The 15,972-nt window shown below is 49.3% G+C and overlaps 1 protein-coding gene across 1 annotated transcript in view; it reads right to left on the bottom strand.

Moving 5' to 3' along the window:
* SNTG2 (syntrophin gamma 2) overlaps nucleotides 1-15,972 on the bottom strand; it is a 339,157-nt gene that overhangs the window by 116,551 nt on the left and 206,634 nt on the right. The window contains exons 17-18 of the mRNA XM_088026250.1: nucleotides 13,804-13,891; nucleotides 2,137-2,228 (exon numbers count right to left, since the gene is read on the bottom strand). Coding sequence (XP_087882376.1) covers nucleotides 2,137-2,228; nucleotides 13,804-13,891 — 180 coding nt within the window. The remainder of the gene's footprint in view (nucleotides 1-2,136; nucleotides 2,229-13,803; nucleotides 13,892-15,972) is intronic.

Raw genomic sequence — 15,972 nt, 5'->3', positions numbered from 1 at the left:
GTGGCCGAGGATCCAGGTGGCACCACGGCCCCCGAGGAAACAGGTCACGACAAGTGGTTACACAAGAAAACAAATCTGATCCCTATTTTTCCCATGTTTTACAAAAACAAATCTCATATGCTTTAGAGATATGAAGCGGAAAGTAAACAAGAAAATATTGTGGCTCAGTTGGTTAAGCGACTGCCTTCGGCTCGGGTCATGATCCTGGAGTCCCGGGATCGAGTCCCGCATCGGGCTCCCTGCTCGGCAGGGGGTCTGCTTCTCCCTCTGACCCTCTTTCCTCTCGTGCTATCTCTCATTCTCTCTCTCTCAAATAAATAAATAAATTAAAAATCTTAAAAAAAATAGAAGAAAATACAAGTTATCTTTTATGAACAAAGTGATAAGAAAAGTTTCCCTGAACCGGATTCTAAACCCACACAGGAAGACGTGGACGTGTTCAGCTGTGCTGAAATTAACTTCTATTTACCAGAAGATAGTGTAAGTACAACAAAAACACTAGCCGTAAACTGTGAGAGGTCTGTGACCGACAATCAGCAGAGTATTAGCTGCAAGCATATGTGGAGAATCCTGATGGGTCTGAGAGGGAAAGACAGACAACCTCATGTCCACATGCAAGCGTGGTGGACGGCATTTCACCGAAGACGAGAAACCAAAGGTAAACACAGAGGACGAAGCAAGGAGACCTCCTCTGTGATGGCGGAAATGAAAATAAATCCCCAGCGAAACAGCCATTTTACACACACTGGATTTCAAAGCATTAAGCCCCAAAAGATACCTAGCAGTGCGGGAGCCACGGGCCAGCAGGGACTCCCCAGTGCTGCTGGGAGGGGGAGCAGGTGCACGCGTGCACGCTTGCACGTGTGTGGAGGGAAGGCAGCATTTACTTTGGAAACCAAACACTGGCATACTCGACCTGTCTGTGGCAGCCCGGTTTCAACAACACACTGAGAAAAGCCCACAGCACAAGTCAAATGTCCACTTCTGATCAATAATCGATAAATAAATTGTAGTATATTCAGAGAATTAACACCACATAGCAACGAGCAAACAAAACACTAGACCCATATGCCACAACATTTGTGGATCTTAAAACCGTAACGCTAATTAAAAGTGTAAATCCCAGAACATTGTAACAGAGTAAAATTTTGTAAGGCTCAAAATGAAACGGCATCTTTTTAAGGATATACACATATACATATACACAGACAAAAACATATACATATATATACACACACAGAGCTATCTTCTGTTAAGGGGATGACAACAGAAGGTTCAGGATGCTGTTTATTTCTGGGTGGGCCAGAAAATGGTACAGAGATGTGACACGTAGATTAAAAAGCTAGTGACAATATTCTAATTATTTATCTGAGTTGAGTTTGTGGCCTTTTGTATATTTTGCTTCACAGCTCACAAAGATCCTAAATGCAATCTTTAAATATCAAGAGCTACATTAAAAGGTTAAAATGAAAAACAATGCTATTTTCAGAATGTTATGTCTGAACACAGACCTTGTTCTCAGGTTCCACTGCAGGCCCAGATCCGGTGGTGTTAGGAGTGCAACTAGGTATGATTTCCGATAAAACATTCTCAGACTGTTTATGGGATTCTGATTTGTGTCCACTGATGACCGTGGACGAGGAGCCCGCATCCTGGAAGGAGGCTGCGGCAGGCCCTCTGTGCGGGGAGCGGGGTTGGGCCCCTGCGGGGGGAGGCCCTGCGGCCAGGCCACTGCCCTGCTCTGGCCCAGCTGCGCGGTTCTCTGGGCGTGAAGGGGACTTGGAGCATGATGAACACTCAATGCTTGTACATAGTATCGTGCCTGCTTGTGGGGGCTTCTACTGATTCGGAAATAAACCCTGTGCAGCGTCCCCGTCAAGGGCGCCTGAAAACAAGGTCAGCCTTCGGGCAAACCAGAGCAGGACTGTGAGGTCTGCCTCAGAGCTGAGCGTGCCCACCTGCTTGCTGAGATATAACAGATCACGAGTACAGCACACTACAATGTGGTGCCGAGGCCTCCCCCATCCTGTCCCACGTCTGTCCTCTGCATCTGTCACCACGCGTGACCTCTCCATCCTGGGGCGTCTGTGCTGACTGATACCCCCGCTAAGTTAGAGGAAGAGAAGCCGCGCTTACTCTGCTGGTGGGGTTGCCGTTCAAATGCAAGCCGCTGTCAAACAGTGGAGAGCAGGCCCGGCTGCCGTGGTCGCTGGCTGGCCCTGGGGACCCTGCGAACAAGCAGAGACGTTCACTCAGACAGAGCACGGGGAGCCCCGGACTAGAGCGCCTGCCATTTCCCAAAGCATCAGGCAGGCACCCAGGACCCCACACCCACCCCTCACGCGGAGTGTGCCTTGGGCCCTGTGGCCTCCCCCCACCAATCCGGCCTCAAACAGAAAATGGGGCAGATGGCGGGTGACTGGCCACCTGACTGGAGGCTGCAGTGCCGGGGCCCAGAGCCTGCATCCACAGGGCACAGGGGACTGTCAGCGTGGGTCCTGGGGACTCTACCCTGTCCTTTCCAGCACTAGCATCACGTCGGCTGATTTTTTAAACACTAGTCCTGATTTTCTATTCTTAATCTTCAAATTCTTACTTGTTTGACATTTTCTGACTACGTTGGCACTGCAAAGTGCTTTAGTAGAAAACACAAAGGTGAAATGGATAGATTTGTGGACAGTGGTATTTAAAAACAAACACCTTATGATCGGGCCAGGAGCAGAGGGCCAGGGCCGGGAAATGCCCGCACCTCACCTGCGGTCAGCCAGTCACCACTCTGAGCTAAGGGTTTCTCTTCTCAGTCACCTCCACCTGCCCCTCTGAACGAGGCCCCCCAGCTGGGGAGCCACGGGCACCTGCAGCAGCTATAGGGCAATGAATCCCATTCAGTGGAGCCACCCAACTGGCAAGGGGAAGCTGACTCTGATCTGTAAATCTGTTTGTTTACTGAGAGAGAGGAAGAGAGAGAGAGGAGTCGGGGAGGGGCAGAGGGAGAGAGAGAATCTCAAGCAGACTCCGCCCGCAGTACAAAGCCCAATGCGGGACTCGATCTCAGGACCCCAAGATCATGACCTGAACTAAAACCAAGAGTCAGAAGCTTAACCGACGGAGCCACCCTGGCACCTCTACAAATCTGTTTTGTGTGAGAAAAGCCAAGGCATTGCTTAAAAATCCAGATTTCTGACTTTCCACCAGCCTTGCTGACGGCAGACAGAAATGTGTGCTGGGCGATGCGGAGCTCAGCAGCCAGCCTTCCCTGCCTCCAATCCTGCCCCGTCGCTGTGTGACGCATGGGGCACCCGCTGATACACCTCTGTGGCATCCCTCTCCCGTCTATATAAAATCTGTGAGGACCTCACATTCCCACTGAACACCATGTTTCTATGTGCATGGTGAAGTGCACAGCCCCCAGAACTCGGGGGAAATGCACACTGTCCTCCTTTGCTCCAACAGTGGTGCTCGCTCATGTCTGACAACCACACTTCTTTCTTGCTTTCGACCAGCTGCCGACTGCACAGTGCTGCCCCAGGCCAGCACCGAGTCTGCCTCTCAGCGTCTCACCCTGGGCTCTCCATACTGGCTCATCACTGACTCGAGAGCAGAGTCAACACCTCCCTAATTCCCTGCACCCTCCACAACTCCCAAGGACATGGACTGATGGTTCCAGATACAGACACGGATGGGGCGTGAGGTCAGGGCTGCGGCTGCAGAGGACACGGGACTGACGGTTCCAGATACAGACACGGATGGGGCGTGAGGTCAGGGCTGCAGATGCAGAGGACATGGGATGGATGGGTCCCAGGCTCATTCCCTGCCCTAGTGTGTGGCTGGCTCCCACCAGCAAGGACCCAGTATAGGATTGGGGTCGAGCAGGCAAGAGCAAGTATGCCTTCACGCTGTGGCTTCACCAGAGGAAACTGCTTGAATTTTGGGAGGGATTATGGCCACTCTAAGATTTTTAGGATACTAAAGTTTTAACTCTTTTTTAAAATAATTTTTTATTGTTATGTTAATCACCATACATCATTAGTTTTTGATGTAGTGTTCCATGATTCATAGTTTGTGCATAACACACAGTGCTCCACGCAGAATGTGCCCTTTTTAATACCCATCACCAGGCTAAACCATCCCCCCACCCCCCTCCCCTCTAGAACCCTGATTGTTTTTCAGAGTCCATCGTCTCTCATGGTTCCTCTCCCCCTCCGTCTTACTCCCTTTCATTCTTCCCCTTCTGCTATCTTCTTCTTCCTTTTTTTTTTCTTAACATATATTGCATTGTTTCAGAAGTACAGATCCGTGATTCATCAGTCTTGTACAATTCATAGTGCTCACCATATGCTATATACCCTCCCCAATGTCTATCACCCAACCACCCCATCCCTCCCAACACCCACCACTCCAGCAACCCTCAGTTTGTTTCCTTAGATTAAGAATTCCTCATATCAGTGAGGTCATATGATACATGTCTTTCTCTGATTGACTTATTTCACTCAGCATAACACCCTCCAGTTCCATCCACGTCATTGTAAATGGCAAGATCTCATTCCTTTTGATGGCTGCATAATATTCCATTGTATATATATACTACATCTTCTTTATCCATTCATCTGTCGAGGGACATCTTGGCTCTTTCCACAGTTTGGCTATTGTGGACATTGCTGCTATAAACATTGGGGTGCACGTACCCCTTCGGATCCCTACATTTGTATCTTTGTGGTAAATACCCAGTAGTGCAATTGCTAGATAGTATGGTAGCTCTATTTTCAACTGTTTGAAGAACCTCCATACTGTTTTCCAGAGTGGTTGCACCAGCCTGCATTCCCACCAACAGTGTAGGAGGGTTCCCCTTTCTCCACATCCGCGCCAACATCTGTTGTTTCCTGACTTGTTAATTTTAGCCATTCTGACGGGCGTGAGGTGGTATCTCATGGAGATTTTGATTTGGATTTCCCTGATGCCGAGCGAGGTTGTGCACTTTTTCATGTGTCTGTTGGCCATTTGGATGTCTTCTTTGGATAAATGTCTGTTCATGTCTTCTGCCCATTTCTTGATTGGATTATTTGTTCTTTGGGTGTTGAGTTTGATAAGTTCTTTATAGATTTTGGATACTAGCTCTTTGTCTGATATGTCATTTGCAAATATTTTCTCCCATTCTGTCGGTTGTCTTTTGGTTTTGTGGACTGTTTCCTTTGCTGTGCAAAAGCTTTTTATCTTAATGAAGTCCCAATAGTTCATTTTTGCCCTGGCTTCCCTAGCCTTTGGCAATGTTTCTAGGAAGAAGTTGCTGTGGCTGAGGTGAAAGAGGTTGCTGCCTGTGTTCTCCTTTAGGATTTTGATGGACTCCTGTCTCACGTTTAGGTCTTTCAACCATTTGGAGTCTATTCTTGTGTGTGGTGTAAGGAAATGGTCCAGTTTCATTCTTCTGCATGTGGCTGTCCAATTTTCCCAACACCATTTGTGGAAGACACTGTCTTTTTGCCATTGGACATTCTTTCCTGCTTTGTCAAAGATGAGTTGACCATAGAGTTGAGGGTCCATTTCTGAGCTCTCTATTCTGTTCCACTGATCTATGTGTCTGTTTTTGTGCCAGTACCATACTGTCTTGATGATGATAGCTTTGTAATAGAGCTAGACGTCCAGAATTGTGATGCCGCCGGCTTTTTCTTTTTCAACATTCCTCTGGCTATTCGGGGTCTCTCCTGGTTCCATACAAATTTTAGGATTATTTGTTCCATTTCTTTGAAAAAGGTGGATGGTATTTTGATGGGGATTGCATTGAATGTGTAGATTGCTCTAGGTAGCACTGACATCTTCACAATGTTTGTTCTTCCAATCCATGAGCATGGAACGTTTTTCCATTTCTTTGTGTCTTCTTCAATTTCTTTCATGAGTATTTTATAGTTTTCTGAGTACAGATCCTTTGCCTCTTTGGTTAAATTTATTCCTAGGTATCTTATGGTTTTGGGTGCAATTGTGAATGGGATCGACTCCTTGATTTGTCTCTCTTCTGTCTTGTTGTTGGTGTATAGGAATGCCACTGATTTCTGTGCATTGATTTTATAGCCTGCTACTTCACTGAATTCCTGTATGAGTTCTAGCAGTTTTGGGGTGGAGTCTTGGGTTTTCCACATACAGTATCATATCATCTGCAAAGAGTGAGAGTTTGACTCTTTGCCGAATGGGGGCCTTTGATTTCTTTTCGTTGTCTGATTGCTGTGGCTAGGACTTCTAATACTATGTTGAATAGCAGTGGTGAGAGTGGACATCCCTGCTGCGTTCCTGACCTTAGGGAAAAGCTCTCAGCTTTTCCCCATTGAGAATGATATTCGCTGTAGGTTTTTCATAGATGGCGTTTATGATATTGAGGTATGTACCCTCTATCCCTATACTCTGAAGAGTTTTGATCAAGAAAGGATGCTGTACTTTGTCAAAGGCTTTTTCTGCATCTGTTGAGAGGATCATATGATTCTTGTTCTTTCGTTAATGTACCGTATCACGTTGATTGAATTGTGGATGTTGAACCGGGCTTGCAGCCCAGGGATAAATCCCATTTGGTCATGGTGAATAATCCTTTTAATGTACTGTTGGGTCCTATTGGCTAGTATTTTGGTGAGAATTTTTGCATCCATATTCACCAAGCATTTTGGTCTGTATTTCTCCTTTTTGATGGGGTCTTTGTCTGGTTTGGGGATCAAAGTAATGGTGGCCTCGTAAAATTGAGTTTGGAAGTTTTCCTTCCATTTCGATTTTTTGGAACAGTTTCAGGAGAACAGGTATTAATTATTCTTGAAATGTCTGATAGAAGTCCCCTGGGAAGCCATCTGGCCCTGGGCTTTTGTTTGTTGGGAGATTTTTGATGACTGCTTCAGTTTCCTTAGTGGTTATAGGTCTGTTCAGGTTTTCTCTTTCTTCCTGGTTCAATTTTGGTAGTTGATACATCTCCAGGAATGCACCCATTTCTTCCAGGTTATCTAATTTGCTGGCATACAGTTGCTCATAATATGTTCTTATAATTGTTTGTATTTCTTTGGTGTTGGTTGTGATCTCTCCTCTTTCATTCATGATTTTGTTGATTTGAGCCTTTTCTCTTTTCTTTTTGATACGTCTGGCCAGAGGTCTATCAATCTTGTTAATTCTTTCAAAGAACCAGCTCCTAGTTTCGTTGATCTGTTCTACTGTTCTTTTGGTTTCTATTTCATGGATTTCTGCTCTGATCTTTATTATTTCTCTTCTCCTGCTGGGTTGAGGCTTTATTTACTCTTCTTTCTCCAGCTCCTTTAGGTGTAGGGTTAGGTTGTGTATCTGAGGCCTTTCTTGTTTCTTGAGAAAGGCTTGTATTGCTATATACTTTCCTCTCAGGACTGCCTTTGCTGTATCCCAAAGATTTTGAACAGTTGTGTTTTCATGTTCATTGGTTTCCATGAATTTTTTTAAGTCTTCTTTAATTTCCTGGTTGACCCATTCATTCTTTAGTAGAATGCTCTTTAGTCTCCATGTATTTGAGTTCTTTCTGACTTTCCTCTTGTGATTGAGTTCTAGTTTCAAAGCATTGTGGTCTGAAAATATGCAGGGAATAATCCCAATCTTTTGGTACCGGTTGACACCTGATTTATGACCTATGACCTTATGTGATCAATTCTGGAGAATGTGCCATGGGCACTAGAGAAGAATGTGTATTCCGTTGCTTTGGGATGGAATGTTCTGAATATGTCTGTGAAGTCCATTTGGTCCAGTGTGTCATTTAAAGTCTTTATTTCCTTGTTGAATTTTTGCTTAGATGATCTGTCCATTTCGGTGAGGGGGGTGTTAAAGTCCCCCACTATTATTGTATTCTTGTCAATGTGTTTCTTTGCTTTTGTTATTAATTGCCTTATATAACTGGCTGCTCCCACATTAGTGGCATAGGTAATTATAATTGTCAGATCTTCTTGTTGGATAGACCCTTTAAGTAGGATATAGTGTCCTTCCTCGTCTCTTAATACAGTCTTTGTTTTAAAATCTAATTTGTCTGATATAAGGATTGCCACTCCAGCTTCTTTTGGTGTCCATTAGCATGGTAAATGGTTTTCCACCCCCTCACTTTCAATCTGGGGGTGTCTTTGGGTCTAAAATGAGTCTCTTGCAGACAGCATATTGATGGGTCTTGTTTTTTAATCCAATCTGATAGCCTGTGTCTTTTGATTGGGGCATTGAGCCCATTTACATTCAGGGTAACTATTGAAAGGTATGAATTTAGTGCCATTGTATTGCCTGTAAGGTGACTGTTACTGTGTATTGTCTCTGTTCTTTTCTGATCTATGCTGCTTTTAGGTTCTCTCTTTGCTTAGAGGACCCCTTTCAATATTTCTGTAGGGCTGGTTTTGTGTTTGCAAATTCCTTCAGTTTTTGTTCGTCCTGGAAGCTTTTTATCTCTCCTTCTATTTGCAATGACAGCCTAGCTGGGTATAGTATTCTTGGCTGCATATTTTTCTCATTTAATGCTCTGAAGATATCATGCCAGTGCTTTCTGGCCTGCCAGGTCTCTGTGGATAGGTCTGTTGCCATCTAATGTTTCTACCGTTGTAGGTTACATATCTCTTCTCCCGAGCTGCTTTCAGGATTTTCTCTTTGTCTCTGAGACTCGTAAGTTTTACTATTAGATATCGGGGTGTTGACCTATTTTTATTGATTTTGAGAGGGGATCTCTGTGCCTCCTGGATTTTTATGCCTGTTTCCTTCCTCACATTAGGGAAGTTGTCTGCTATTATTTGCTCCAATATACCTTCTGCGCCTCTCTCTCTTTCTTCTTCTTCTGGGATCCCTATTATTCTAATGTTTTGTCTTATCATATCGCTTATCTCTCGAATTCTGCCCTCGTGATCCTGTAGTTGTTTATCTCTCTTTTTCTCAGCCTCTTTATTTTCCATCATTTGGTCTTCTATATCGCTGTTTCTCTCTTCTGCCTCATTTATCCTAGCAGTTAGTGCTCCCACCTTTGATTGCACCTCATTAATAGCCTTTTTGATTTTGACTTGGTTAGATTTTAGTTCTTTTATTTCTCCAGAAAAGGGTTTCTCTAATAACCTCCACAGTTTTTTCAAGCCCAGCTAGTATCTTTAAAGTCATGATTCCTAACTCTAGGTCCGACATCATACTAATGTCAGTATTCAGTAGGTCCCTGGCAGACGGTACTACCTCTTGTTCTTTTTGCTGAGGTGATTTTTTTCGTCTTGTCATTTTGTCCAGAGGAGAACAGATGAATGAGAGAATAGAATGCCAACAGGTTAACAACGTCTCCAGCAAATATACTGTATACAAATCAGAAAAGACCTGAAACCAGGGTACAAGAAATGGAAAGAAAGAGGAAAAAAAAAAAGGAAAAAGAAAAGCTAAAAGCAAACAAAAACAGAACAAAACAAAAAAAAGCAGAATGTGATCAAATATGATCAGGCTAGTGCACAGATCAGTGCCACACACTAGCTACTGGGCATATTTTGGTTTGTTAGAACAAAGTGCCTGCTAAAATCTTAAAGGAAGAAAGACATATGTACAAAATAAGGGTTGATACAATGAAGGGATAGCAGATGACTGTAAAGATGAAAATTATAAAAGATTTTATAAAAGGAATTGATAAGTTGTCTTTAAAAGGAAAGAAGAAAATTTAAAAAGAAAAAGAAAAAAGAAAAAAAAGAAAAAAAAAGGGAGAGAATGTGATCAGGCAGGAGACTAGAACAAAGCCATACACTAGTGATTTAGGGTATATTTTGATCTGTTAGAAGAAATTGTATCTCAAAATCTTAAAGAGAAAACAACTTATATATATATTCCAAAAATAAGGGTAACTACTATGAAGAGATAAAAATATGACTCCAAAAATGAAAAATAAAAAATATTTCTTTTAAAAAAGGGATTGTAAAGACGTTGTTTGAAAAAGGGAAAAAAAATTAAAAAAAACAGTTAAAAAAATTAACTTTGAAAAACTAATGAATCATGGTAAAAAAAAAAGCCATGAATTCTATGTGCAGTATTCCCCTAGCGCTGGAGTTCTCCCGTTCTCCTTGATCGGTCAACTTGGTCTTGGCTTTCTGGCTGTTCCTGCTGATCTTCTGGGGGAGGGGCCTGTTGCCGTGGTTCCCAAATGTCTTTGCCGGAGGCGGAATTACCCCGCCCTTGTCGGTCTGGGCTAAAGTGAGCTGCTTGGGTTTGTTCTCAGGAACTTTTGTTCCCTGCAAGCTCTGGTACAGCTTTGGAGGACCAGGGTGAAAATGGTGGCCTCCCAATCTCCACCCGGAGGAGCCGAGAACTCGGGCCCCACTCCTCAGTGCGCCCCCAAAGAAAAGCAGTCACTCCCGTGTCCCCGGTCTCTGGCCGCACTCTGTGCTCACCCGGCCTGTGACCGAGCGTTTCTATCTCTGGCACCCGACCCCGTGTGGAGTCTCCAAACCCAGCAGATCCCTGCGGTGCGCTCCCGCGCCGCTCCTCCCAGGGGAGGAAAGGGGAGTCTCTCCATCTCTGCTGCTTGTTGGGTCCCTGCTGGAGGAGCAGTGGCCCGACTGGGCCGCGGATCACAGTTTATGGCCACCCCGAGCTGAGAGCCCGCGCCTCGGCTCTGTCTCTGCAGCCGGCTTCCCCACTCCGATACCTGGGAGCTCTGCCGCACTCAGGCACCCCCGGTCTTTCTGTGACCCCGAGGGTCCTGAGACCCCACTGTCCCGCGAGGGTTCCACCCCCCGCTTAGCCACTGGAGCGCCGTCCCTCCGCGGAGCCGACTTCTAAAAGTTCCGATTTTGTGCTCCGCGGCTCTGTCACTTGCCAGAAGCGGCCGACGGAGGCCCCCTCCCCCGTCGTCTATCCTCCCGAATATCGTCTCGGATTCACTTCTCCGCACGCCCTACCTTCCAGTAAGTGGTCGCTTCTCTGTTCAGAGAGTTGTTGCTACTCTCCTCTTCGGTCTCCTGTTGAGTTCGTAGGTGTTCAGAATGGTTTGATCCCTATTCAGCTGAATTCCTGAGACCAGACGAAATCCAGGTCTCCTACTCCACCACCATCTTGCTCCGCCCCAGGTTTTAACTCTTGTAGATTATAAAGAACCAAATAACAGCAGAACAGACATTTATACTGAATGGATAGAGAATTCAATGTCCCTGCCACGTGGGAAGCCTGGGAGGCAGAGCTCACGTGGCTCAGGTGGCAGGCCACGTCTTACGCCCCATGGGAACCGTGAGCACCTTTACAGGAATGCTGACCCATGTGCCCAGCCGAGCTCACCATGCAGGTCCCGCAGGACTCAGCCAGGTGTTGCCGGGACATCCGCAGCAGCACGGGGGAAGTGATGAGGCTGCTGGCTATGCATCATTGTGATCCGTCTCTCAACAGAACAGCCTCCAGCAGCTCCGGCTGACGTGTCAGAGTTCCACAACTCTCCTGTGCCCATGGTGGCATGGCCACCTCAGGCCGGGGGTGGCTCCCTGTTGAGAGGCTTCATTGCGGGCATCCCTCTCCGACCAGAGCTTCAAGATGCTACTGTGGTTGTTTAAATTCTGTGCTGTCAGTCACGTTAGTGAAAGGTGGCCTGGAAACCCCACCATCGCACTCTGCCACAGAAGTCAACCTCCCCTAGAAGACACGGCAGATGAATCCCACACGTGACCGTCCTGTGTCAACGTGCTAGGCCCCGCCCATCACCCCGTGCCTTCTGCTGCAATGTTACGTGATAAGCTTTCTAGCCACGCACGAAGACACCAACAGGACAGACGCGCAGTTAGACAAACTGATAGAGAGGCGGACACACAAACCACCTTGTGGCCTTCCATGGACATGTTGCCACATGCGTGATATCCATATGCACACCCAATGCTCACTGGCCTTTACATTCTTCTGGAAAGAATCACTGTGAAGCCCTTGCTCACAGAGTCTGAACCCAGGCCCAGAGCATCAGGAGACCACTAAGCCATGTGCAATCAGCTTCTTCCAGCCATGTTTCTTTACAACACTCTGAGATTTAGAAGAAAGAGAACAAACAATTCTGCAGCCCTCCTGCTGTCAGGGAAGGAATCTTCCGCTGCACCTTCCCACCTACGCTAACCTCCATGTCTCACCCGAACCTCATCTCTGTCGTGAACTGAATGTCTGTGTCCCCAGTCCCCCGACATGAAGGTGCTGGGTGCCTGTGGGAGGTGATGAGGTCACCTTGTAAAAGGCCCCCACAGCCTCCCTTGCTCCTCCTCACATGAGGACATGGTCAGGAGAGGCCTGTACGAACCAGGTCCTCACCCGACGTCCAGCCTCCAGAACCTGGAGCGAGACGCATCTGCTGTCCAAGCCGCCCAGATGAGGTGTTTTATTCCTGCAGCCGAGCAGACTGGCCCATGCCTGCCTGCCTCTTCACTCAAACTGCGGGATACGCCCGCAGGCTCCAGTCCCTGTGCCCCAGGACCCAGTGCAGCTTGGAGGAGCTACCAGTATCACCTGCAGGCCAGGGGTGACAGTGCCGACAGTCCACCCAGGACTGGAGCCCCACCGGCTCCCAGGACCTGCATACGTCCTGCACTGCGGCTGCTCCCCTTGCAGTCCATATTCCCCAAACCCCACGGGATGTGACGCGGTGCTACGTATGTTCTTTACTTGTCTTTGGATGGCTGGCCCGATGGCTAATACTCCCACTTCCGATACTCTGGGCGCACTGCCTTCCACTTCTCCAGCCCCGTAGGCTTTTCTCCTGACCCCAGAACCCTCTGAGCACTTTCATTGAATGCCCCAGTCGCAACGGTCAGGCTTGTAGGAAGGTAGGCCATGCGGAAAATCTTCCTGACGTATTTGTAGAGTAACAAGAGGAATGGCCGTTTTCCCAAGATCAGTGAATAGGGGTGAGGTTACCCCACTGGGATCTGATGGGAAAACATGCAGTTTCTGAAATTCATCAGCCCAGGTTCTCAGGGAGGGAAAGCAGAAAGCTGAATGAGTTCAACGACCTGCTGTCAAACGAGGATCCTCCTTCCACAGATGTGCCCAGAGAGCCACACCTGAGCCCACGGACGGCAGCAGACGGGGGGCTCCACTGCAGGGGAGCAGGGGAAGAGGGACAGGAAACGAGGGTGAGGGCTGCTCTGCCACGTGAGGGAAAGGGGGGCAGGGCCCACGCCTGGCGAGCCAGAGACTTGACTGCGAGGGGCCCCCAGCAGAGCCACTGCCCCTGTGAGCATGAAGGTGCCTAATGCCCATTCTGGCTGCCGAGGACAGCACCCTGACCCCCTGTTCAACCCCTGGAAGGAAGATAACCTCACACATGTTGTAAAAACATGGCGGTTGCGTAGAGTCAGTAAAGGTCATGGTGACTACTTGGAGTAAAACATCCTCATGGATGTGTGATTCATCACTTACAACTGGATCACATCTTAGGCACGAGAGACAATTAAATCCTGGTGTGAGCGTAGGGAAGGCACTTCACAGTATAGATTTACTATAACCCTTTCTCGGCATAAATTCCTCAAGTCAACATTGATATTTTAAGAGCAAACTTAGTTTTTCTGTATGTGTGTGTGTGTAGGTGACTACAACCAACAAGCCAACCTGAGAAAGGAGCTTTACAGCTAATCAATCGACAGACAGCAGTCTGAGGGCACCTTCTCTAGAAAGGCCTGGGGATGTGTGAAAATGCTGGGTCTCGGGGACACGTACGGCTGAGGTGTCTATCTGTGTCCTTCCTCCCCCTGAGCACGAGCTCGGGCCCTGAGTCACACCCGTCCGCCACCGCCATCCGTGTGGATAAACAGCATGGGGAGCAGGAAATGCCACTGGGCCCCTGAAGATCTCGCCACCCCTTACCTAATGGGAGCTTCAGAAATGACGGCGCGTCCCTGAGATACTCAACAGTGATGGTCACTTCGTCGCCGGCATTTCTCAAAAGATGCACCTGTCAATGTGACAAAAAACAGCTACTTTACCATCACAAAAGGACCACAGCGTTAAAAAAACAAGATTCCTATGCACCTGGCCTAATTCTCAACAACTCTACATTGGTGATTACCCGAGACACTGAGACCCTGCGGGCTCCAGAAGGAGCCGCACGCCCGCAGTCCACAACACCAGTGAGCCATCTACACGGACGCTCATGCGCACCACTGGGGGCATGCCACCATTCAACCACAGACCGGGCTCACTCCAGGATGATCTACTAGAAAGTCATGTCAGGTGAGGCATCCGTTTATTGGCACAAACGGCCAACTTTCAGACATTGGCAGAACCCAGGTGAGCTAGGTAATGAAGACACAGCAGATCATAAGCACGAGCTTCGAGGTTTCAATGACATTTGAATCCTGGAGACATGAATGGGCGTCCCTTCAACGTGCCCATGCTTCTCTGCTGAGCATCATGTTATCTTCAGTGTTTGGTCACTCCATCCACTATCGCTGGGCTTCCATTTCTTGTCACATCTCTGCACACTCACTGACATGGAAGCAAGCGTGATGTTGCCGCTCCAGAGCCCAGAGGGGACTGGAATTCACCAGAGTCCGGCTGGTGCACGGCCAGCCCGCCCTCGTCGGCACGGCTCTCCCCCACTCCCTTATTTGTCCCATCACCCCGGGGCCAGCATCTTACATGGATACCACAGCTTTCTCAGACACCTGCTATCATCCGCCCCACAGCCCAGAGCCACACACATGCTCTTCTCTATCATCACACGCACCCTCGTGGGCACCAGCATCTCCGCCCCACGGACTGTGCCTGTCCATGGCCCGTGTCCCCTTGACCTTGACCTCACACCTGGGGACCCAGGCCCTGAATTCCCCTCCAAAACGCCAGGCTGGAGTCAGCAAAGCTGCAGACGCACCTCCCTGGGGCCCTACTCCTTCCCTTGGCGGTGCATGGACAGCCCCCTGCCTCCCGCATGCCACCCTGTGCTTCATGAGGGTTAAGCTGCACGATCCTGGGGCCTCACCTCCACCGCACATGTGGCCAAGGCAGCTGAGGCCGTGCCTTCCGTGCAGCCACCTCGTCCCCCCACTGCCTGGACGCAGGTGCACACGGGACACACAGGCCGTTTTCGGCCCTGTCGGGTGCGAGGTCCAGACCCGCCTTCAAACACGCAACAGACCAACTCACTCGGAAACGGACGCACTTCTCCAGGGAACTCATGGGGGAGGTCACAGCCCCCAGACCAGGAGGCGCGTCGAGGGCATCCCAGGCCGGCAGCCGCCCGTCCGCACCAGCGTCTCCTCGCTGACAGGACGCAGCAGGGCCTGACCACCGCCGTGATGCCAGGGACCCACCATGCACCTGTGGGAAGCTCCGCGCAACGGGGTTCTCTCCGTCTGACCGAGAGACCCCAGACAGCCCCACGGGCCGTAAGCAGCCGCCCTCCGGATGGCGGTGGGACCCCAGACGGCACTTCCGAGGAAGGGGACGGCTCCGAAGCACCCGGAACGTCCCGCGCTCACGCAGATTTGAACTTCGAAGAGCAAGCGTGCCCTGCGCAGCAGGAGTCCCAGCCCGTGGCCCCAGCGCAGCAGGCGGGTACGTCCCAGCCAGCCTGCTCCAGATTCTTGAAGGAGACAGGCACGCCCCGCCCCAAGTACCGGGCAACCCCGCGCGCAGTAACTCTGGCCAGCCTTTCTGAAGACGAAGCCGCTCTGCAGCACGAAGGCCCCCCCCCCCACTCCGGAGGCTGGCGGACCGCAGCAGGACCCGCCGCACTGGCCACGACTCCGCCCTCGAGCTCGGTTGGCTGGGCCCTCACGGAGAGCGCGCCCTGCACGCGACGCGTCCGCGTGGCGGCGAAGCGCGTGGCGGGTGGCCCGGGCCGAGCGGGCATTTTCCCGGGAGGAGGGGCCTCTCCTCCCCTCCTGAGCCCGCCGCGGCGGCGCCCGGGACTCGCACACGTGGGGCGCTTCCCCAGCTCAGGGCAAAGCGCGCTCGAAAACACCTGTGAGCGCCGAGCGGCGCGGCCCCGGCCGCTCTCCCCCGAACCCTCACCGGACAGAGCAGGTGCGCGGA

Source organism: Eumetopias jubatus, unplaced genomic scaffold (genome assembly GCF_037043125.1).
Source record: "Eumetopias jubatus isolate StellerSeaLion01/CBP00866 unplaced genomic scaffold, mEumJub1_p1.0 scaffold_9, whole genome shotgun sequence".
NCBI classification, from domain to species: Eukaryota; Metazoa; Chordata; class Mammalia; order Carnivora; family Otariidae; genus Eumetopias; species Eumetopias jubatus.
Note: the sequence above shows the minus strand (reverse complement) of the source record. Positions and strands in the feature narration are given on the sequence as shown.